The sequence below is a fragment of the Cercospora kikuchii genome (assembly GCF_019650295.1).
Source record: "Cercospora kikuchii DNA, contig_00004, whole genome shotgun sequence".
In the NCBI taxonomy this organism is placed as follows: domain Eukaryota; kingdom Fungi; phylum Ascomycota; class Dothideomycetes; order Mycosphaerellales; family Mycosphaerellaceae; genus Cercospora; species Cercospora kikuchii.
In genome coordinates, this window is record NW_025408585.1 from 4,006,700 (window position 1) to 4,029,922 (window position 23,223).

The 23,223-nt window shown below is 51.9% G+C and overlaps 7 protein-coding genes across 8 annotated transcripts; 2 read left to right on the forward strand and 5 right to left on the reverse strand.

Moving 5' to 3' along the window:
- Window positions 1-4,346: 4,346 nt before the first annotated feature.
- Window positions 4,347-7,983, reverse strand: CKM354_000777400 (uncharacterized protein; the record flags this gene model as incomplete). Its single annotated transcript, XM_044803131.1, has 4 exons — window positions 4,347-6,317; window positions 6,383-6,875; window positions 6,929-6,973; window positions 7,031-7,983. 4 exons carry the CDS (start codon window positions 7,981-7,983, stop codon window positions 4,347-4,349), a joined length of 3,462 nt encoding a protein of 1,153 aa, XP_044659066.1.
- Window positions 7,984-8,401: 418 nt separating this feature from the next.
- Window positions 8,402-10,270, forward strand: CKM354_000777500 (uncharacterized protein; the record flags this gene model as incomplete). 2 transcript variants are annotated; one of them, XM_044803132.1, is made up of 3 exons in its annotated part: window positions 8,402-8,830; window positions 8,883-9,415; window positions 9,463-10,270. In XM_044803132.1, 3 exons carry the CDS (start codon window positions 8,402-8,404, stop codon window positions 10,268-10,270), a joined length of 1,770 nt encoding a protein of 589 aa, XP_044659067.1. The 2 variants fall into 2 exon arrangements, with proteins under 2 accessions (XP_044659067.1, XP_044659068.1); XM_044803133.1 differs by having other exon boundaries at window positions 9,466-10,270.
- A 1,605-nt stretch (window positions 10,271-11,875) lies between these two features.
- CKM354_000777600 (uncharacterized protein) lies at window positions 11,876-13,430 on the reverse strand (the record flags this gene model as incomplete). The annotated part of the gene is made up of 4 exons (XM_044803134.1): window positions 11,876-12,245; window positions 12,309-12,823; window positions 12,895-13,186; window positions 13,249-13,430. 4 exons carry the CDS (start codon window positions 13,428-13,430, stop codon window positions 11,876-11,878), a joined length of 1,359 nt encoding a protein of 452 aa, XP_044659069.1.
- A 50-nt stretch (window positions 13,431-13,480) lies between these two features.
- Window positions 13,481-13,681, reverse strand: CKM354_000777700 (uncharacterized protein; the record flags this gene model as incomplete). Its single annotated transcript, XM_044803135.1, has 1 exon — window positions 13,481-13,681. The coding sequence occupies one exon, from the start codon at window positions 13,679-13,681 to the stop codon at window positions 13,481-13,483; it is 201 nt and encodes a 66-aa protein (XP_044659070.1).
- An 809-nt stretch (window positions 13,682-14,490) lies between these two features.
- Window positions 14,491-16,626, reverse strand: CKM354_000777800 (uncharacterized protein; the record flags this gene model as incomplete). The annotated part of the gene is made up of 5 exons (XM_044803136.1): window positions 14,491-14,840; window positions 14,902-15,168; window positions 15,231-15,461; window positions 15,514-15,613; window positions 15,658-16,626. 5 exons carry the CDS (start codon window positions 16,624-16,626, stop codon window positions 14,491-14,493), a joined length of 1,917 nt encoding a protein of 638 aa, XP_044659071.1.
- A 708-nt stretch (window positions 16,627-17,334) lies between these two features.
- On the forward strand, window positions 17,335-19,340 carry CKM354_000777900 (uncharacterized protein; the record flags this gene model as incomplete). Its single annotated transcript, XM_044803137.1, has 3 exons — window positions 17,335-18,971; window positions 19,034-19,204; window positions 19,256-19,340. 3 exons carry the CDS (start codon window positions 17,335-17,337, stop codon window positions 19,338-19,340), a joined length of 1,893 nt encoding a protein of 630 aa, XP_044659072.1.
- A 175-nt stretch (window positions 19,341-19,515) lies between these two features.
- On the reverse strand, window positions 19,516-22,557 carry CKM354_000778000 (uncharacterized protein; the record flags this gene model as incomplete). The annotated part of the gene is made up of 3 exons (XM_044803138.1): window positions 19,516-19,850; window positions 19,912-21,543; window positions 21,606-22,557. The coding sequence occupies 3 exons, from the start codon at window positions 22,555-22,557 to the stop codon at window positions 19,516-19,518; spliced, it is 2,919 nt and encodes a 972-aa protein (XP_044659073.1).
- Window positions 22,558-23,223: the final 666 nt, after the last annotated feature.

A 23,223-nucleotide genomic window follows, 5' to 3' on the forward strand; every position in this document is an offset into this window, starting at 1 on the left:
CGAGCGCGACGAGAGAGGCGTATCACTTTGAGGCCGTGACGAAAGAAATGAAGGGCTAAGGGACTCACGGCGCCTACGAAGAAAGCGAAGAAGCAGAGAGCCACGACTCAAAGACGGGTGAGCGCTGTCCGCTTCACTCCTCTCCGCCGCCCTTGAGACGCGTCAACCGACGCGTAGCGAGCTGTGACGGCGCGCAGGGAGCACTGGAAGCGGAGAGCGATACGAGGGACATGTCACCCCGAAGAATCGCGCAAAACGGAACGAGGAGCTGAGGAAGACATGGCGGCACGCGAAGAAGACGGACTGGCGGAGAGCGACGAGAGATGACCATCACTCTGGATGCAGGGGCACCAGGGCATCGAGAGCTGAGGGAAGCGAGATGGCGTGCAGAGCGGACTGGGAGGTGGAGAGAGACGATGAGCGGAGGCTCGCTCTGGAGTCGTGAGGCAGAGCGGATTGGGAGCTGGGTGATACTGGGCGGCGTATCTGGCGAGCGAGAGGCGGAGAGCAGCGACGAGACAGCTTCGCTGTAGACTCATGAGCAGGTGGCAGTGGACAGCTGCTGGAAACGTAGCGGCGTGGTGGCCGATCGTGAAGCAGAGGCCGCGAGGAGAGTAGCAGCTACGTGGCAGATTGCGACTGGTGACAATGGAAGAGATCTCAGATCAGATCGCGCTGCGAGTACAACAACTATCTGAAACTAATGCACATGTGAGAGATTTGGCTCTGATGTAACAAAGACACCAGGTTCGTAGCCGACACCACGTACAGGTATCTCTCTTGTCGGCCGCCCGCAGGCCCCCACCCATCCCCAACCCTCCAGCGTCTCTGCAGCAGAGCTCCATTCAAGGAGGATGCGACTTACGAGACACCGTCTGGAATTTACGGTTCAAGGTGAGTAACAAAGGAAATCCTCCCCCTCCGATCCCCACCCATCACCGACCCTCCAGCGTCTCTGCAGCAGAGCTCCATTCAAGGAGGATGCGACTTACGAGACACCGTCTGGAATTTACGGTTCAAGGTGAGTAACAAAGGAAATCCTCCCCCTCCGATCCCCACCCATCACCGACCCTCCAGCGTCTCTGCAGCAGAGCTCCATTCAAGGAGGATGCGACTTACGAGACACCGTCTGGCTTTACGGATCAAGGTGAGTAACAAAAGAAATCCTCCCCCATCCCTTCAGCCCTTCGCCTCGCCCCAGCGAGCACGAAGCTGACCGGCCCGCTCGATGGCGTCCCAATCCACTGCCTTGCGGCTCGATCGTCGTTCTGCACGCCAGCGCCTCACCTTGAAGGAGAGGGCTGCCCACAGGCCACAGTCGTAGCAAGCCATGTCGACTCGGTTGGCTGTTGATTTCTGCTCGTGTGGTCTTTTTGTCGAATGCTTCAAGAGTGGGTTGTATCTCGTGAGATGTGTGTTGCTGCTCTTTGGTGATCTGGAAGCTGGAGAGAAAAGGAAGAGAAGAGAGGAGGGAAGTTGGGGACTTTTGTGCTTGCAAACAAGAGGACCTTGGCGCGTACCACGAAATGGGGGCAAAAAGATTCCCTGTCTCAGAGAGGTCTCTCATTCGCTGTAGGGAAGAGGTCATTCACATATCTCCGTGACCTGTCCGCTGTGGTACGATACCAGAGCGACTCCCTTGAAGTGTGGTACGATACCAGGACATCTCCTTTAACCGCGCAACAGAGTTGCTATATCGGCGATGCCGTCATCTGCTGTAGAGGTAACGCTGGTATGTGGTCGCCAAGGCTGTGCTGCGCGGCTGTTCGGCGGCTGTGGGGTCGACTCGCTCACGGGGAGATGTTGACTTCAAAGGCATGATCGATTGCCGAATGGTGATGATGGAGCTCTTGTGAACGATGTTCTGTCTTGTTGCTCGTGTTTCGTGAGACAGTGCCGCCGTGAGGCGAGCAGACTGAAAGTCGAGAGTGCATGTTGGAAAGCGGAAGAAGCAGAAACGCGAAGGCTGGATGATACTTATAGCCGTCCGGTATCGGGCGGAGCACTGAAGCTTTCAAGACTCAACGGTCGCGGTGACGTTTGGCACACTCACATGACGGTCTAGCCGAAAATGGCATGGTGCAAGCTGAGTGAACCGTGGAAAGAACGAAATGTAGCGGAAGCAGTCAGATGAGCGCTGTCAAGCAGTAGAATCTGCTCGAAACAAGTAGAAACTGCCAGAAAGACTTGAAGCAGGTGCACTGTGCCAAGCAAACAAGTTGTGCAGAGTCACCACTGGCTTGACAGAGCAGATGGCAGACGTGGCACATTCACGACATGTCTCAGAAGTCACGCACAGAACGAGTAAATGGCAGAAAAGCTGTCGACTGGCGGTTCTCGCATGTCGCGCGGCTTCTTGGTGTGTATCGTCAGTATACAGCGAGGCTCGCTCCCTGGGCTCCGCGTTAGGGTCGGGGTCTGCTTAGGGTTGCATGAGCAGAAAGCTGTGGGATGACGACAACGAGGTGATCTCTGCTTCCCACAGGCGAATGTTCTGCTATGCGACATCCCTGATGTATTGCGAGAATGTCAGCGGGATTTGACAGTGTTATCTGATTGTTACGTGGAGGAAAGGAGAAATGTGTAGAAATGTCGGCTCAGAAGAACATCCCACGCCATTAGCCGTTGAGATCCCGACGCGGATGTCTGGCAGACTCGCAGAGATGATTTAGAAGAAAGAAGCACGTTGAAATTTCTTGGAAAGACAGCACATGCTTTCTAGCGTGGTAAGGACGATCTTCACCGGCGACGTTGGCAGGAGAGCGTCCACCCAGAGTCGTGATGCAGGATCTCATGCGTGTGACGATGGCCATGTCAGAATCAACGCGACCTGTCGTAGAGTCGCTGACCGACTAGATCTTGAAGCCTGTTGTTGCCGCCAGTGCCTGTTACACGAGCTTGGTGCCACCCAACAGTAGGCAATAGCGATGCTCGTCTGTTGCCCAAGTAAGACGTGTGACTTCGCGAACGACAGCACCGCCTGGAAGCAGACACCGACGCCCAACACAACAGCTAAAGCACCGCCAAACGACGATACCAACCGTCTTATCTTCCGAGATAGCAACACATCTCGCGACCATATCGAAGCACGTCTAGATACCTTAAGCAGCCACACGAGACGCAGCACGCGCGCTCGCGCAGAGAGCAATCGAGCCAATCGTCCACATCGCGACGCGTTCAAGCCCTCTGCGCATACATGTTCAGGCGTCGTGTCGCTTCACCATTCAGCAACTCCCGGGATTGTTCTGCAATCACTTCCTGTCGCGAACTGCATCTCGCCCAAAAGTCAGCCTGAGCCGACGAGCTTCGATGGACCCGCGAATCTCCAGCAGAATGCGAGACAAAGCAGACCCTCCAGCTGAAGCCTACTTGACTGCGTTCAAAAGAGCAGCATTCGCTACGTGGGTGGAAGAGCAGCATGTACTTGAGAGGCTGCAACACCTAGATGGTCGGCGCAGCTGTTACAACGTACTCATTTGCACGTCGATGGAGACGGTGGGCCTGACAATGATTATCCTGGACGGAAAGCTTTGCACAACTTATTAGCATGATTCTTTGGCTCCCTCCTTGCGCACATTCGTCTTTTCTCCATATGGGAACCCTGGAACTATTGGGAGAGCTGTTGTTGCTCCGCTTTCTTTGACTGAGATCCGAGGTCTGATGATTAGGAAAGCTGGGCTCAAATGATAGACATGATCATGTTCAAAGCTTCACCTATCGTGACCGGTTCTTGCCTGCGACGGATACCTCGGCCGTAGCCCTGTATTGCCTGACATGCTTCATGAGTAGAGCACGAAAATTCCAGCTGGGATTTCGGAAGATTGTCAGGACTGCATCGAAAATGTCAAAGTCCTTGTGTTCATACGACAGAGGTGTCATACGGCGCTCCAAGGGCTTGTTCATCGAATCTTGGAGAGCTTCACGATCATTGGCAGAAGACGGAGTTGTCTGAGAAAGCTCAACGTCGATTGCGATGGCAGGCAGCCTCCGCAGAAGCGTATCCGTGTAGAAAGTGCTTGTCTAAGGCAGGAGTCCAGAACGAATACTTTGCGGCCCCTGTTCCAAAGTGCATTAATTGCAATAGACTCATCTCCTAGCCGATGTCTTATGCTGTCAGTCATGGCACCCAGCGCCGCTACAGGTAGCCCGCGCGGGCCAGAGCTTACTCAGCGCCATCGCAATCTGGCGAGGGTCGGCACTGCCATCGGGCGATGTGCAGATCATTGCAAATATACACTGGAACCAATGCTTGCTCATGGCTACTCTGGTTCCGCATTCTTGAGCGTGCGAGGATCAACAGTCTCTGAATCTGCTTTTTCCGTCTCCAGCATCCCAGCTGCAAGGTTTCAGCGCAGTGTAAGATAGCCTTTGGCATCGAGTGTTAAGATATTTTCGCGTTGCAGGTACTGTTGAAGAGCATTGTCCACGTGCCAGTTCCTTGGATTCAGCTCGTCGACATGTCCTTGTCTCGCTGCAGTTTCGAGGTGCCTGCCGATGTGCTCGAGGGATTCTTCCCAGGATTCTGTAAACTCTTGGTCGCATAGTATGCATCGACTTGCTCGCGGGGCTTGCCTCAATCTCCGGCGGCACCTCTCGGCCTCAGTGTCTTCGTACTTTCTTTGCACATCACTCTTTATTAACTTTCCTCCGCGTGCGGCAGACTGCTCACTCTGTGATGAATGCATGCGGAAAATATGTTGGGTAAAGAGATCTTTCCGATTAAAGTCCTTATCCTGTTCTGGCCCGTGCCTGCCATTCAAGCACTGTGTACAACGCCAGTATTCAAGTTGGACATGCTGTGTCTGGATGTGACGCTTCCATTGCTTCCTCGAGGAGAATTGGCGGTCGCAGCCATATACAACTAGGAGGCATGGAAACGGGTTTTGCTTGCTGGTCAATAAATCCTCGGCCTCCAGTAGCCTCTTTGTTGACTCGATGTGACCTGTCTTTGTTGCTTCAGGATCCCCATACATCAACGTCAATGAGGGACCGGAAATTCTTGCCAGCGTGGAGATATGATCCGGCTCCGGCAAGGTTACCGCCATGCCCAACTGCTCGAGCGGCTTTGTATGAGTTCCTCCTTGAAACCCTGTGCTCGATGCGAGCTCGGGATAATTAGTCAGCGTAAATTGATGGGCAGCATGTTGCTCATCAAGCGCTGAATGTTGCTCTTCTGGATCATGCTCTTGTTGTTGGAAGCCTGGTTGATTCCACGAATGATCGAATTCTGCGATTGCTGTCATGTAGATTCTCTTCAACGTAACTCCGGCGGATGAGTACTGTTTTGGTGGAAAGGTCCATCGCCATGCGACTTCCGTCCATAAATCCTCCTTGTTCACCCGATCAAAGCCTCCCATAATGTCCACCCTGGTCCAAAGTGCGTATAGGTCAATTGATTTACCCTCTACAATCGGACTCTGATCATGCGCGGTACCTGATCGTTGCGCTAGATCGTGGATGATCTTTACGAATTCTTGCCTTGTTGGGGTTCGTCGTTGTGCCTGAGATAGTTGCCATCCTTCGATGGGAGACTCCCCACCTATAGGATTCTGAACCAAGCCATGTGACTGGCTGCGCTCGGCTTCGTACTGATGTGATAGTATACGCTCGTGTTGCTCGAGTACTTCGAGCTCGTATCGCGCATCTGTGAACATGTCCAGAATCTCCCTCAGCTTTTCAAGTCGACGGCGCGATATTTTGGGGCCTAGTTCTTCCTTGAGTTTAGAAATGGCCGGGCAAAGTGCCAGATCGCCAAGGACATCTTCGTAGAAGACAGTATCTTGATCGAGTGGATCCGGCGTTGCTGTTGGCTGCACTGTAGCATTCTGGTGCTGCTGCTGCTCGGACGTGTACGGCATTTGTGCTGCATGTGAACGCTCTGCGAGAATTTGTCCAGGGATCTGATCGAGGTTGCCATATTGCTGCTGGTACTGTTCAAGTCTGGCCTGATCTTTACGAAATCGCTGCTGTTGCTCTTGCTGTCTGTGTCCTAGTTGCTCCTCTGTCATCGCAATCTTGTTGTCTTCGCTTTGCTGAACACCATCGTGGCTCATTTGCTTCTCCTGATCGTTTTTCACATGACCAAAGAATTGCAAGCAGTGCTCCGGAACAAGGCCATGTTCACCAGTCTCAGAATTTTTAGCAATCAACCAACCGTCTTTGTGTTTACGAGACACAATGACCGTTTGCCCCTTCCTCAGACGCAGTTCATCACGTTGGGATCGTGGCTCGTAGTTGTGCAGTGCTAATGCACTGCCGGCCACTTCTACATCTTCCAGCTCAAGTATGTCGACTTCCGTTGTCCAGTTTGCGATATCCTGGAAAGTGTTAGCATGAGTATGCGCCGGTAGTATTTTTGTTGCTTAGGTAGAAACGACATTACCTTAACACCATCTGTGGACATTCCGTTATGCCGACCGTTGCTTGATCCAGACGCCATGGCGTGTTCCAGGTTTGGGGCTATCGCGAAAAGTGCCAACTGCTCCAAATGCTGACCAAGATGGCGGCGAAAGTCATGCAGTGGAGCGACCACGTTCGTTGTTGGATGGCCCATCTTCGTGGCTCTAGCAAGAAGGTCCTGCTGCCATTCATCACACAAGGGGCATGCTGATGCTGGGATCTCAGTCACTGGACGTGAACTAGAGGCAATAATAGCTGGAAGAGCCTCAATCGGGAGTGCAGGATGGACAGCGTAAACATGTGCTTCGATAGCATCTCTAGAAGCGAAGATTGCGTTTGGGCATTCATGACATGTCCACTGGCGTCGATGATGCTCAAGCTCGTGCTCGAACCATGCGTCCCGGTCTTCGAACAATCCAGAGTTGCACGATTGAAATGTACAAGTCCAGGCTCGTATGTCGCGCAAAACGTGTTTCCTGAATAAGGATTAGTGTCGAAGCCTCATATATAATCGGTTTTTGAGAGATACCTCCACGAATTCTGACGTCTTGTCTGGACTATAGTCCAGCAGTACCTACTGCAAAGTTAGCCATCCTCACGAGATGCTCTAATTCTGCCTCCTCAGACTCACGGGCACTCGAAAGCTTTCCCGTCTGAGGTCAATTCGCTTAGCCGGACAACGTCAATTGCTCCTTCTTGATGGCCGCTTGACGTAACCACAGAAGTGGCTTGCGACACAGTATCATCGAACACATAGATATGCTTAGTCTGCGCTGTAGGATACGTCATAGGCTCAGGATCAAATGTGGACGCCTTCGTTGGAGCCAGGGTAGGACGACTGGAGATCACGGTCTGTGGCTGCCCTATTGGTGCTTTCAATAAGGTCTCCTTCTTAGGCAGAGAGATCATAAGTTCATCTAGAATTCCGGGCTCATGTGCCATCCTGTCGCGGTGCTTTCGAGCATATCGAAGGTATTGCCGACGCTGCACGTTCGCCATTCCAAGACGATCCCGGAGCCATGGTTGGCTTTCCACTTTCGGAAACTTTTCGGCCACATGTCCTTTATCAAATTGGTCCAGAAACTCGTGGTCTTTCGCCGCTGCGGCTTTTGCAAAACGGTCTCGCCCAGCGGCTCTTCGAAGAAGCGCCGACACCTCGAGGAGACTGGTGATGATGTCCGACGCAGACAGGCAGAGCTCGCTGAGCTCGGAGACGAACTCTGTGTCGGGTTCTACACCGTCGTCGCTATGATCATCATCTGCCGCGTCTTGACGTTCCCCGGAGACAATCGCACGGATTTCCTCATGCACTTCAGTGAGCTCGTCGAGCAATTCAAGTATTCTCCGTGCCACTTCTGGTGCATCTTTGATTCGGGAGTCCAAAGACCGCGCGTCGACATGATACGCGCCAATGTTGCCGGCCCAGATTTTGAAGCGAGAATGATTGTCCACCGCCGCACTCAGTTTCTCGCCGTCGCTAGGTCGTGCGTCGAGGATGGTGTCGAACACACTGAGGAGGGCTTTCGTCCGCTCGGCTATCGGCGTCGGATAAATCGAAGCGGTTGGTCCCGCCTGAGGATACATCTTACTTCGTCTCGTCTCGTCTCAGGTGAGTTGATCCACGGCAGTATCAACCATCATCCGGCCATCGATGCTCAATCAACAGCAAAATGGCGACAAGACGTCCGTCAGCTGCTCAGCCGGCCTTGAAAGCTGCTGGATCTGCGCCATGCGCACGTGCAGCCGCGGCGGGGTGATTCAGCCTTGCGTGTAGCTGATCGTGCATAGAACTACTGCTGCGGGTGGCTTAGATGAACATCTTGGTTCCAGGCGCTGCAAGACCGAGCTCGCCCGCCATCAGCCTCAGCGAGCACAGGTGGTGGTCGACGTATCTTGCGGTCTACGCAGCTTCCTATACTCTGTGACTTGATCCTCGCTCTAGCTGGCCCAGCCGGCCGATCACCTCAACTGCGACCGTTTCGACGTTCCCCCGACGAATACGATGTCCGGTATAGAGGCAGCCAGCCTAGTGTTGGGTGCTTTCCCACTTCTGATCTCGGCGATGGAACACTACGAGGACACAAAGAAAGTGACAAATACATGGTGGAAGGTGAAACGAGCACACAAGCGAGATGTCGGCAAGATCAAGGATTGCCAGCTCGATTTCAGGCTGAACTTGATAGAGCTGCTTTCGCCGCTCGTACATGATGGCATTGTAGAACAGGGAGAGTACGAACAACTTCTGGCGAATCCGGGCGGTCAGGGGTGGATAGAAGACCACGTGGAGGAAGCGCTGCGAGAGCGTCTCTCTGATTGCCACGAGCGCTATGTGGAAGTGCTACAAGACATCCTAGAGCTCATGGCGCGATTGAGTAAGGAGTGTCGCGTTGATGACGCAAATTTCCAAGCCGGACTGAAAGCTCAGAATCAGGTACCGATGGGCTGTGTGTATGGAGAGAACAGGCGCTGACCTTGGCATGCAGAAGGCACCTTCGTCCACTCAGAATCAACAAGCCAAGGTTATTCTTATGCAAAGAACGAACGCCGTTTTTGAAGCGAAACGGCTTCACTACGCCTTTACCGGGGCGAAAAGGGAGGATCTCTTCCGCCAGATCGGCGGCTGCAACAAGCAACTCGAGAAATTTCTTACTCAAAATGACCGAATATCAACACTCGCCGGAGGGAGAATGAGTCCGGCAGCTGGCCGCTCGAATGCGAAACACCTCAACTTCTATTCCCACGCGGCGACCATCTTCCGGCTGCTGGATAAAGTCTGGACATGTCACTGTAGATCACCAGCCAGACTCTGGCTGCAGCATCGGTCCCTGAACGCAGTTCTGATGAAGATGCACTTGAGACTCTGCAGCGGCCAACAATGCATTCAGTGGCGCTTGATGCACACACTTCCAACATTACAGCTTGGCAACCCTGGGCGGACATCATCAAGTTCACAAACGGCCAGTCAGCTGCCTTCCATTGTTATACGAGACTGCAGTACACCATTAGCAGCGACCAGGTATTTACGTGCATCTGAGTATTGTGGAGTAAAGCTGAGACTCGCAGCAGATCAAGTAGTGGCTCGACAATGACACTGACATCCAGATCGACCTCGGCATTAGCTCCACCTGGCACTATCTCAACAGCACAGCTGGACGCTATGAACCTAGAGAATGATGGCCTGTGTCGAACATGCTCTGCTGTCCATGATCCTAAGAAAGCCCTCGACACCAGTCTAGGACGGCTTAGCGATGGACAAAACGAGTACGCGGTCTTCCCGGTAGCCCACGATATGCCCATTGCTGCGACTGCCACCCTCGCAGACATTCTTGACCCACGTTCAACACTCCGCCTGACACGGGTTGAGCGCTACGGAGTTGCCCTCACATTGGCCTCATCTCATCTTCAGCTGCACTCCACGCCTTGGCTCAAACAGCAATGGACTTCTGAAGACGTGTGTTTCCCCACCTCGGCTAATGGCAGCGCCGTGACACTCCACGGCGAGCCTTACATATTGACAAGCCTGTCCAATGTTGCAAACAGCTCTAAACAAATGACAAAAGATCGGAGCTTCTCGACACTCGGAATCGTGCTCCTGGAGCTCTGCTTTGGCCGCCGACTCGAGGACCATCCACTCTGGTCCAATTCGTTATATGCGGCGGGAAAGTCCGATTCAATCATGCGGCAGGCGGTTGCGTTTGAATGGCTGGACGATGTTCAAGGCGAGGCTGGAGAAGAATATGCCACCGCCGTCACGTGGACTCTTCGACATGTACCTGGTATTGTGAAAGACGGAAGTTGGAGAGCTGATTTCGCGAAGAATGTTGTACAACCTCTGCATCGGTACTACGAATACCTGAACCCCAAGAAGTGAGTTCGAAATTGGATCTGGTATGTACAAATACATACGAAGTCCCGCGCACCCGAGAGTCGCTCCGAGCTCCATACAGGAGAGGACGCGTCGAGATGCTGCAGGTCAGGCATGGCTTCTACATTTGACTCGCCAAGTATAAACACTGATACAAACGTGCAGTCCTGCGGGTACTGTCAGTCAAAGATCAGATGTTCGGATCACGCTTGTCACTGGCACCTGCCCATATTTCCAGGACTCTGGTAGTGATCAAGCTCAGGATAAGCAGTCTGGGCACCATTGCTTGTCGCATCGCAACACTATAGGCTCTAAGAGTGACCATCATGACCATTTCCGCCAGGCGAGGAACAGCCAGGTTGCGTGCATTCGAGCCTCACGCGCTAAAGTCCACAAGACCAACGCGTTGTGCTGAGCTTGCGCCAGGGCGAGAGTGGTTGCGAACATGCGGTGAAATAAAATTGGGCGTCGCCAGCACGCGGGCTGAGCAATTCGCATGCATGTCCTGCCCCATGACACCACATGGAACGGGATCTCACCAATATTGTCAACGGCTGGGTGCACCGCTGCTCCTCCCTACCAAGACTGGGTTTGCCTTTCTAGAAATACCGACTCGCGCCGCTCGGGTGTTGGACGAATAGCAGACAGTCAAGGAGAAAACACCGGCAAGCGCGACCAGTAATCTATGTGCCAAGAGCGACTACGAGGGTTGTTTCGGTCAAAGTGTACGGCCTAGAACTTCTTGATCCAAGGCGTGTGCACTCCATGTCTTACTATAGTCACGATTGGCGCTGTATAAGTGTTCGCTCTCTTTTCCGGGCACATGGTGCGAGGCACACGATTCACATACAACGAGAAGTTTGCAAAAGCTCAATTTCAGTGACACCTTGGAAACATTGCATTAAACGCTGTCCCTCATTCCCACCCGCTGTCCGGGTCCATCGAAAAGTACGTAGAATTCCCTGGCTACACAAAAGTCAGAACAACATCACTAAAGTTCTCCAGAATGAACATCTTCCTTATACTCGCCACGCTCGCGCCTTCTGCACTCGCAGATGTCGGCATTGCTGTCTCCTACAACCCGCCGTACACACCAACACGCTGCTATCAGAATGATCCCGGTCAATTCCCTTCGGGCAACCTCTTCGTAGCTGTGTCGGAGGGCCTATGGGACAACGGAGCAGCTTGTGGAAGACGTTATAGGCTCAAGTGTCTTTCGGGTCAGAATAAACCGTGCGTCGGGGGCACCATCGATGTTAGACTTTTGGATTATTGCGAGGCCTGTCCAGCTACTATGAAGCTGAGCAATGACGCTTTTGCTCAGATCAGCTCGCTGAGTGGGAAAATTAATATAGAGTATGTGCAGATATAGTGTGGAGGTAGCTGTTGAATGGGTTTTGTGGTTTCCATAATATTGACTACAGGGTTTGACTCGATGTGTGTATACCGAACCTCGATAGGTGTACTAGCACAAACCTTGACTTGGCTCTCAGGATAATGCAAGTAGCTGTAGAACTCCGAAATATATCATGCCTTGCTTAGAACTCTGTCGTAGCTCTGTGTGCCTCATGCGAAACGAGCGATTGAAGTCAATGTATCGTCAAGTCTTCATCATCGTTCATACCGAAACCATCCACGGGCGACCTCTATCTTCTGATCGATAACCTTCCTCCACTCCTCCCAGTCTGCATCCTTCGACATCTCACCGCCCTTCTCGATCACTATCGTCGGCCACTGTCCGCTCTCTGGCAGCCAAAGGCCAAAGATGCCCCTCAACTTGATGCGCTGCTCCTTTGGCGTCGTAGCACCAACAACAGGGCTGGATCTCTGCACATCAGGATCTCCGATAATCTCATCTGCGGAGCGTCCGAGGTCTGCAAAAAGCTTCTTCAGTTCACGGAGGCCTGGCTCGACCTCCAGGTAAGGCACGTCCAAGTGGAATGACTGGAAGCTTGTCGGAGCATCGATGAGGTATCTGGCGCTGTCGTACAACATGAGCTTCGCATTACGAGTGATGCGCTACTCTTTGTCGTTTATTGCCCACATGTGATCGCTGCGACGATCAGCCAAGATGGCGAGCTTGGTCAATGAGTATGGGAGGATGTCTTTCAGGCGAGAGAGAGGCGCTTTGATTTCCCAAGGAGGACATTCATCTGTGACATGCTGGTCCCAGAGTGCTTGTGCTTCGACGGTGAGCTCTTTCAGATGCTCCATTGAGGACAAGTTCAGACTGTGCAATTGCTTGCAAGATTTGCCGAAGAGATATGCTTCGCGTGGGTCGAGAACCAGCGTCTCCAGCTTGGTGAGGTGCTCGTTGATGAAGTCGCCGATTTGCTGGTAGTCGATGACGGTATCCATCGGATAGACGTTGTGCATGTGGTCCACAGAGGAGCCTGCCCAGACGACCTTCAAAGACCGCAGATTGACGCATCCTGCGAGCATCGCACCGAGATAGTCCCCGATATTGCATCGCCACAGGCAAACTTCCTCCAGGCTCGGCAAGAAAGGCAACTTCTCGGGTTGGAACGATATGCGGAACAGCGTGAGGCGCTTGATTGTCTTGGGAGCCATGATTCTATCAAAAGCGGGAGGCCGAAAGTGAGCGCAGTATTGCCGGAGCGCGTACTGACATCTCTCAGCTTTCGGAGTGGCAGACTTGCGGGCATGTGCGGCGGAATATCTTGGTCAGTGCCTCGAAAGAGTGTATTGGGACGCTGTTGGCCGATTTCCGTCATGAGCATGCCAACGATGCTAGCCCTCCGGAACATGATCGGGATGGAAATATCGATGGCTTGCACTTCTGTGCAAAGACACAGCAGCAAAGCAACTTGCGCATCTTCCGAGCCTGCTTCAGCTTTCGATTTGATGGCCTCGATAAGCTGAGAGCTCATTCCGACGTCTGAAATCGTAGTTTCCCACCATCTGGGCAAGAGGAGTATACGTCAGCATGGTCTCAAGCACTTATTCTCTGGAATTACACCCACTGATCTCCCTGGAAAACATCCAACTCCCAATCGTCGATCGTAATGTTCTTGACCATACAAGCTAGATCGGGTCTTGCAAAGAGCGTCCGATTCAGTTTTGGCAGGGTTGCAACAGGCTGTCCTGGAAAGCTCTCGTACAGAAGAGGCTGGGTGATATCGCGGAAGCGTCGACACGCACGCATGGCATTGCTGAGCGTGAGCAGTCCAACCTCGTGTGCCACGTCGTTTGTCTTCAACTTGGGGAGCAGATTTTCTGGCTTGCAGCTGTGAACTGATTGACGGCTTCCGCACGCTCATCCGCGAACTCGATGTGCTCGTAGCGGGCGCGGCCGGGCGCTTCTGGAGATGGGGGCTGCAGGTAGCTCAAGACGTGCTTGATGATCTCGGCTGGTAGCCAATTGGCGTACGGCTCTCTTGAAGCACTTAACGGCATGCTGGAATCGGTGGATAAACAGAAAGACTTTGTATACTAGGTAAGCGGAAACAAGTCGAACGGGACGTACAGTCAGACGCTGGAGGCGGGAGCAGTGAGATTTTAGAGAATGAGGGACAACGTGGAGTAGACTGGCAAAAATGATCTGTCGCTTCAAACACTGCTGCCGTCTACATGGATGGCAAGCTGCATGTTGCCGTAGGACTCCACTCTTTCTGATAAGTCCACGAGCGTGGACGGCGGAAACATCACTGCCTGTAATTCGGCACGGCTGATTATTAGCAAAGTATGTGCCAGGCTTGATCTTCAAGTTGCTGTTGAGTCAAAGAACATATCCCGAGTTCACGATGGGCCGGAGTTGCTGATGGGAGCATCGTCTTATGTTACACAGCAGTGAGCCGATACAAGGTGGAGAGCTGGGGCTTGCTGTTGTACCACAGAAGATCGGCATCGCGCCCAACGCGGCTCAGCAGACTGTCAGTGTAAAGCTCAAAGCCAAGGTGATCGTAGGAGATGAATGTTGGCATGAATGATGGTCGCGCCGCACCAGATGACTTGGATGAAATGGGGTCTGCAAGATCGACCTCAGAATCGTTTTTCAAAACCTGAGTGCCATAAGCTCCGGCTTCGATTCACCTCGATGCTTGCGACGATATTGGCAAATGTCTTGTAGGTGAGCGAATAGCATTACTCGATGTCGAGACTGCCAACACAATGTATATCCATGCTGCCAGGGCGCTTCATGTTTGATTTCTCTAGGTCGTCACTTACATGCTGTACACCTACCAGCACCGACAACATAAGACTTCCTAAACATTAGCAAAAGAGTGCTCACCACGCATAGCAACATCCAGAACATCGTTGATATGCTCCATCTGCAACTCGCTTCCCTCGCTTTGTGCCAGGAGTTGTGCCATCTTCACCATGTGCTTGATTCGTCTTCCGTTGAGATCCAGCTGACCGAGTCGCTCATAGTCTGATGTCGCAAGATTCGATTTGCTCAGGAATGTCTTCCACACTTGAGCTCGAGCATGCTGATCCAATGCATCGTAATGCATAGTCAGGTGGATGCGAGAGTGAAATGCCTGATCAAATGTCACTTGACGGTTTGTCGTCATTATCAGGACGCCTTTGTAATATTCCAGCAAACGAAGAAAGACTGCGACGAGACAAGTCAGCCGCAGATTCGACGGTGTTGGATCATTACTGGGACAACTTGCCAGCTACTCTTTGGTTGCGTTCAGTATCGCCATCCTTCCGAGCTTCAAGGAAGGCATCAGCTTCATCGAGGAGCAGTACAGCACCCCATCTGGCCGCCAGCTGCAGCTTCTTCTCCAACGCAGCTTCCAGACGAGACGCACTTCCGACGTCTAGCTCACCGGCAGTCGCGGAATATAGTGGGATACGCAGATGCTCGGCAATAGCTTCGGCCGTGAGCGTCTTACCAGTTCCTGGCAGACCGCTAAGCAGAATGACCAATCCCTGTCCTGAACCAACAGGTCAGTAGCCGAATTCTCACTTTCCAATGGCATTGAAGCGCGCTACTCACCCTTGCCCTGTATGATATCGTCCAGGCTCCCTTTGTGTGACTCATTGCCATCAACAAGAGCTTTCACCAGTCTCTTGCGCGCGCTTGATACAACAAGTCGATCGAACGCATTCTCGTTCCAGGCTATCTCGGCAATGTTATCCACCTCAAACGTCCCCCATTCTTTGTTCGTGAAATCGAAACCACGAATCTTAGACGTTATGAGCATGAGCTGAGTCGTTGAAAATTGTTCTGTCGCAGACGTCAATTCTTGAGCCATTTCTGTGCTATGCGAGATCCGCACCTGGGTTTTCTGGTCCCAGATCATCCGGCATTCTGTGCAGATATACGGTGTTATTATATTTGGAAGACCCATCTGGGTCGATTTGGATTCTTCCTTCGATCTAGAAAAGTTAGAGTATGCCGAGCAACATTAATGTACACTTACGTAGACGTGAGAGCGGGAACCTCCAAGATGTGCAAAGCCAGCGTGCATCATATATCCAGCTTGATTGAGCTCTATAGCTCGACGACCACGGTCCACTAGCTGAAGTACAAAGGACTCTCTTGTTTCAAACAGCGTGAGAGGGATATATTCCAAACCTTCGATAGCTTCACTGCCTTTGAAAGGATTGATTCGCAGCCAGCTATCCTCCAATCCGTACCGAGCACCATCGTAATCGATGTACTGTGCTCTTATATTGAAGTGGGGATCATCTCCACAACTGTAGTGAGTGGATAGCACCCGAAGCAGATTTTGCAATCCGCCGGACGAATTGACAATGATTTCACCTGGGGCAAACAAAGTGCTCAACAGTCCGTAGGTGATGAGTCTTTGTCGCAGCAGCTCGCGGAACTCTTCTACCGTCTTGCCGATTTCTTCTTTCAGTGCCGCGTAAAGTACTTCGAGTTGGGTACCGAGCGTAGTATTCTGCAACGAGGTCAACTTGACCCCGAATCTGTACCAACGATGTACAAATTGTTCAAAGTCATAGGTGAATTTGCCGCTAGCAAGTTCTTCTGCGAAGCCAGGGTAGCCATCAAACGCGTCCTGTATCAGACTCTTGAGCTCCGTGTTGTGCACTGATATTGAGTACAGGTAGAGTGGTTTCTTTCTTCGCTCGCTTTTGTCTTTCTTGTAACGTAGGATTATGGCCTGTCTGTCGTTCTCGGGCTCTTCTCTGCAGTCATCGGGGTAGGAAGTCACCCAATTGCGCGTCCCATCTTCACAGATCGGGCCTTGGTATTCCACTCTCACAATAGCCTGTTGTTGCTCTTGATGTTTTGGCTCTTCTATCACTTCCTCCGGTCCTTGAGCCAACACCTCGAGAAGTGATAGTTCACGTACGATGTTCTCTACTTCACAATCTTCGTCCTGTTCCTCGGGATTATCTTTGCCAGTTCGATCTTGAGACATGGTTGCAGAGTCACAATTAGTTGAAGGGGGTGCCGGGATCTCGCTTCCGAACTTCCACAATGTAGGGATGCTCTGAAAAGATTTCGAAAGTAGACTGAAAGACTTGGGAGGATTTGCAGTTGTGGCTGCAGTATCTCACTTTCACGTGTGCATTCCCATTCAAGAGACCGGTGAACTGATCTCGGTCTTGGCCTGCGAGTGCGCGCTGGCAAGCTCGCTTCGAGAAACTGCCCCGATGCACACTGCAGGTGCGGCCTTGGGCAAGCTCGTTTGCATGCATCTTACAGCTGAAAATTGGCAGGCGTCGAGCTCTCCACTTCAGCTGAACATTGGAATCACAGTCACGGCCGCCTTCCATCTGAACCAACTTTTGACATCGTTCTAATGTCTGACGTGGAACCGACACGGCCGCTGCGTCGCAGCAGCCTCATCTGGACTGAGGCACAGCGATGTCGCCACTCAGTTTATCTACGACTGCTATGTATCTGCCACGAGTCCTACGTAAAAGCCCTTAGGAAGGCATTGATGACTGGAACTGTACCTCACGACGGGTCCATGAAAGAGGCGTTTTCGCGCGCTAGGGCGTTGGTTGCTTCTCTACCCATCGTTGTCACAGATCTGACCAATCTCCTCTTCAACATATACGAGGTCTTGGTGCGCCAGTACGATGAAGGCACCAGATGTGACTTCGATTTGTCGCCAATTTCTATGACTTTGACCATGTTGGCCTTAGTTCGACAGCACGCGTGGAGCATAACATCGGCGCCTCGATCGACGAAAGCCACGGAGGACGGGACTGCACAAAGACTGCATTACGCCAAGCTGCCAACGCGCGATCAGCACATAAGACTGCTGGTTCTTTGGCCATGCTCAGCCAATACAGATCCAATCAAGTGCTCTCTCGCCGTGGAGCGATCAGATACGAGCGCAGAGTACGAAGCGTTGTCTTACGCTTGGGGAAAAGCATCGGACGCTCGAACCGTCTGGATTGGAGCGAAATCTTACAATGTAACGCAGAACCTATTCATGGCATTGCAGGAGCTTCGGGGCCGCGACGGGCGGCCACGAATCCTCTGGGTTGATGCTGTCTGTATCAATCAACGGGACAACGAAGAAAGGGCTACTCAAGTTCAAATGATGACTGCGATCTATCAGAATGCAAAACGTGTTATCGTGTGGGTTGGTCCAGAGTCGAAGACAACTCCATACCTTCGAATTACCTACCAATTCTGGAAGCAAGAATCAGTCGACGATGCTGGCAAATTAGCGGAAGGCAGTGTTTTTGATCACGCAAAAATGCACCCGCAAGCAAACGAAGCTGTACAAAGTATGCTCTCGAGGGAGTGGTTCGGAAGAGCTTGGGTCATGCAGGAAGCAATACTCGCCCGTGATGCGGTTATTCGTTGCGGGGCATTCCAAGAGGACTGGAAGACATTCTGCGCCTTTCTCTGCGACTACAGACGTTACTACAGGAATGACTCTAGAGGGTTGGTCCGAAGAACGATGCCACAAGGCGATAATGATCAAAATCGCATGAACGAAGCAATCTCCAAGGAGTTCGAAACACTTCGCTGGATCAACTTGCCCTTTTCGGTGGCGGTCATTAATGCCGCCCGTGAAGCAGGACACGAAATGCCACTGCTAGATTTGCTTGGATATGCACGCCTCCAGCGCGCATCAGATCCACGAGATAAAATATATGCGATCATGGGGCTTCTGAGCGGCAAGCAACGCGCACTAGTGCCTCCTCCTGATTACGACGCCGAGATTGTTGAAGTATACACTGCTTTTGCCACCTGTGCCATACTGAGCACCGGAACGTTGGATGTGCTCTCGTGGAAGAACCCGTATGTAGAGTCGTTCTTCACAGAGATGCCCAGCTGGGTTCCGGACTGGCGCAGTCTATACGAGGCTGGCAATGTTGGCAGTGACCGCGTTCAAGCTCCGGTGATGACTCCCAGACATGGTGCGGAGCCTTATGGTAATCACAATCAGGTGCATAACGCTGCGTTATATCTTCATTCTCCATATAATTTCGAGTTCACCGATGAGAGAATCTTTCATGCTCGAGGAATTCGAGTGGACGTCATACCGGATCGGGACCAACAGTTGGAAGGACTGCATAATGACAATCTGCGTTACGATCAGAACTTCGAATTTCGGAGGGAGCAAATCGTGGAATCTCATGTGCGCGACCTAAAGAAAATCCTTGTTGACTCGGGGACCATGGAGTCCGACACGTTCTGGCGGATATTGTCGCATGATCAATACACGAAAAACCTATCAACAGATATAGGAGCGAAACCTGTAGACTTGGACCGGAAGGACACATGGTATCAGAACGAGTAAAATTCCCACCGACGACCGCCGCAAATGAAGAGGAGATTATCAGTCTCGAGTACAACAGTCGCATTGATCTGAAAGGTGCACAGGATCTAATCTTGAGGACGAAAGCTGGGTACTGGGGGTCGTTCCCACGCAACACAAAGCCTGGGCTCCTGATTGTTGTTCTATTCGGCGCTCGAAAGCCCGTTCTTCTGCGCGAGCACAACGGACTTCACGTCTTCGTGGGCGAATGGTAAGCACAACTACCTCTTGAGTCAATATCCTAGTACTGATGAGCGGAGAGCTACATTCATGGCATAATGGACGGCGAAATCGTACGCGAGCAAGAAGCTGGAAAACGAGAGACTGAAGTCTTCCATATCGTATAGCCGACTTTGACGCCAAACGCTGTCCCTGAGGTGCTAAGCAAACAGAGTCGGCCGACAAACGACCGTTCATTTGCTCATAAGTGCCGTACTGACGAATACTGGGGGATGCTCCTTGAAGCAGGAACCACTTATTCTTGGTTCAATAGATGGGGCCACGGACCGCCAACAACCATGGCTAATGTGTCGTTGGTGACCGGTGGCTCACATCTTCTTCGCTCGCGACGTCTGGTAAGTCGACCATTTCGACTTCCTCTTCCTCTCTTCGACTCGTAGATGTCCTCTTCCTCTCGAAAATAGCTCCAAGCAGTTTCCGCTTCTTTGTCTGAGGGCTCAAATCCTTCCTTTCTTGCACGAAACATGGCTCGTGGACTTCTTTCGAGGTGAAACAGCAGTGGCACGGATCGTCAGAATTCTTATGCTCTAGCTCTCCCCAGCTGATGGGCAAATATGCTGCATCGTTGTCATCGTCCGGTCTTTGACATGCTGCTGCTATGGTCAGGGAATTCGATCCTGGATATTCAACCAGCGTGGCCAAAGTATATAGCACATATGACGCGATACAGTGGCTTACCGATAATGGGCATGTGTCCGTACAGTGTCCAAAACCCCAAACTGATCACGGCGAGGATAATCATGAGTATTATAAGGAGTGCCACGAGCATTGGAGGCCAGAACAAGATGGCAATTGAGTCGACCCCATCATCCTCTTCATTGTAGTGCTCAGGTTCATAGAGTTCCATCGTCGTTCGGTTGAAGCCTAGACGTACGTAGCGTACTAAGAAGAACCCCTGCGAAGCCAGCCAGTGGACAATCGTACTAACGAGAATCAGGGGCAAACTGTAACGATACGGCAGGGTGAGAAAGTATGTCGAGGTCTGAGCGCCTTGTGGCTCTGAGACTCGTAGCGGCCGTTTCCGAATGTAGTAGTCACATATTTCTCGAGAAAGCAGTATCGTAGTAGCTAAGGCATTTATGCCAAAGTAGAGCAGGGAGATGGCGACTTGTGGAATATTCACAGCCAGTACAACTGCAAGCAGGTATTTGACTCTTTGCAATCTGGATGGACCTGGTATTAGGATATGCCTATACGCTCCTTGATGTATAGAGGACCATTTGGATTGGAATGGCGGAACAAAGTCCCTATCATAGCCACGCACTGTACTGGCACCATGCACCAGGAGTCCGGCTCCGCATGAGAGAACGGCGCCGCAAAACCCTATCGTTGAAATCCACTGGGCTTTATTTACTGCCGCGAATTGTCGTCGATTGCCATACTGGTTTGGAGAATCGGTTGCGGTGTATGAGCCTCGTGGTTTGCCTGGTCGCTCACACAAGAAAGTGGCTATGGCGTCTCCAACCGTGAATAGTGGCAGGTCTTTGTCCATGAAAAGAGTCCATAGCATTGTCGCAACTTTGATGAAGTTGCAGATGATGACCACGAGCAGGATATGCATCGAGGCTTGCAAGGTGCAACGCTCGGTGATCCGCACAGAAAGACAGCCATCGATCAGGTACTTCCCAGTGTAGCCTTCGATAGTCCAAAGATCTGGACGATCTTTGACACTGGACAATGTGCTCCGGTCACAGTCGTCCGAAGCCTTTGGGCATAACCAGTCGTAGTCATTAGCTGTATAGGCTTCAAAGGTCTCAATCCAGCCTATATCCTGCTGATGGTCGACATCGGTTGTCCATAATATCACCGGGCCGCGGTCAGGGAGCCACGCCCGGGAATATGCTGATATGCATTGATCATTTGTGAGAGACTCCAGTCTATCTCGGTATCTCAAGAAATGTTTCAGAGCAAAATTGTCGTTAACTTTCTTGGTTGGATCGCTGCAATTGTATGAAGTTAATGGATCTTGGGGCGAAGTCTCGTCCGGCCTCCATGTTGAACATGCCCAGCTCGTATTCTTCGCCCCTGGATCGAATCTCTGATCAGAACTCCATATTGTAATTGGACAGAAGAATGTGCTTGTGTTGTTGAAACTGATATTTCCCCATGCACGCCACTCGTCCAGATCCATCCCCTCGTAACGGTCCTTGGACTGCAGCTCGTCGCAGAATGTCGAATTCACCGCGTTCCAGCATCCAGCTGTTTTGCTAATACCTTGCGCGGAGCAATTTCTCTCGATGGCTCGAGTTCGCCGGTACAGCGTTGCATCACGGTCGTCTAGAACTGCCGGACTAGCCAGATACATGTCATCTGTGGAAGGTATTCAATCAGTCGTGCTTCGCGCTAGAATAAGCCACGAGCCTACTGCTTACAGTCACCGATTGTTGCCGCCGTTTTGAAGAGGACCGAGTTGTAGAATAAATGGATAGGCAGACTGGTGAGACAGATGAGCCACCATGCGAGTATTCGACGCTTGCTCACTCTCAATGACAAGATGTTTCGCATGCTTGGAGCACCTATATCGAGTGAGCAACCCTTAGCATGTGAGGCGTCCACTTCTGCTTTTGTAGGGGCAGCAAGACGTTGCATAGTGCAGTTCGAAGATGCGAGCAGGAGGGAGCTCAGTAAGTTGATGAGTAAGTGCAGATAAGTGGACCAATTGTTGACGACATCGCAATCTCCCTCATAAAGGGTGAATACACCCTGCTTTCGTGGCCATCTGAGTGCTGCTACGACGGCGACAGATGAGTTCAGAAGCAGTACCGCGCATGCACCAACAATGCAACGCACTGCAGCGAATCGCCAGCTTTGTCTGAATGATATGTTATTCTTGTGACACCTGTCTTTGTACAGTGTCTGTTGTAGCATGCTGACATCCGGCTGATGCTCTGAGTGAATGGAATTAGCATCGGAGGTATATTGAACAGCGAGTTCTGCAGCCTGTGCATCCGCCACTGAGCCCGCCTCCCCAGAGTACCGAGTCGCAGGTTGATGCTCGGAAATATCGAAGACTTGACTCCCCATCAGTGATTCAGTGCTCTGAGAGAACGTGCTTGAGGACCTAAACGAGCTTGGAACATTTTGCAATGCTGCAGTCTCAAAAGGCGCATCTAGATCTGGTACAAGCACCCCAGACACACGAGAGTCGTCATTTGGGTTATCCGCCCCGCTTCCTTGCGTTTCGACGGTGGCACAGTCTTCTCTTTTGATCTCGAGTGGAAGAATCGAAGGACTTTGTGGTTGCGATGGCCCGCATATGTCTGATCCAGTGGTCGTCTCCGCAGCCAGAGCAAGCAGCGCGGCCTCCTCGCAATCTTGGGACATCTCAAGTATGCGTTTGGTACGGGTGTTGTTGAAAAATACTCGGTGCCACTTTTCGAAAACTCAGCAAGAATCTGCAGCACTAGGCATGATGACTCTCAGCTTCAGCCTTGCGAGATCTTGACATCGATGCAGGTAGTTCCATCCCATGGCCGGTGCTAACTCAGAGTACTGGCGAGCATGACTCTGCTGGCACCATTCAGCTCTGCTTCGCTTCACTTTCCATCGCAACTGTGCAGGTGGGTGACAATGCCAAGCCACGGACTATTGGTCACCAGAAGCTCTGCATGAACTTCATATGATCAGGTAACGTCCTGGGAGTAGAGGATCTCGGCTTCATTGGCGTGCACTGCAGGCAACCAGGTGAGCAAACGCTGGGAAAGATGGTGACCACGGTAGGTTATGTGCAGTACGAAGTACTTTTCTCAAGCCACTCAGCGTGAATTGCAGCTCAGCTAGTGCCACTCCGATGCAAGCGTCCAGAATGGTATGTTACACCCGAGGTCGCAGCGTGAGGGATTCTGTGCCAGATAAGAGAGCTTGCCGCAGAGGCACTGTGGCTACAAGCAATTTTTTGTCGTCTGCCTTTCGAATCATGGGAGCGGTCGGCTGGGTCGCGACGTCGTTCATGGAAAGTTTCGGATGAATCTTTGGCTGCTACTCTACAGC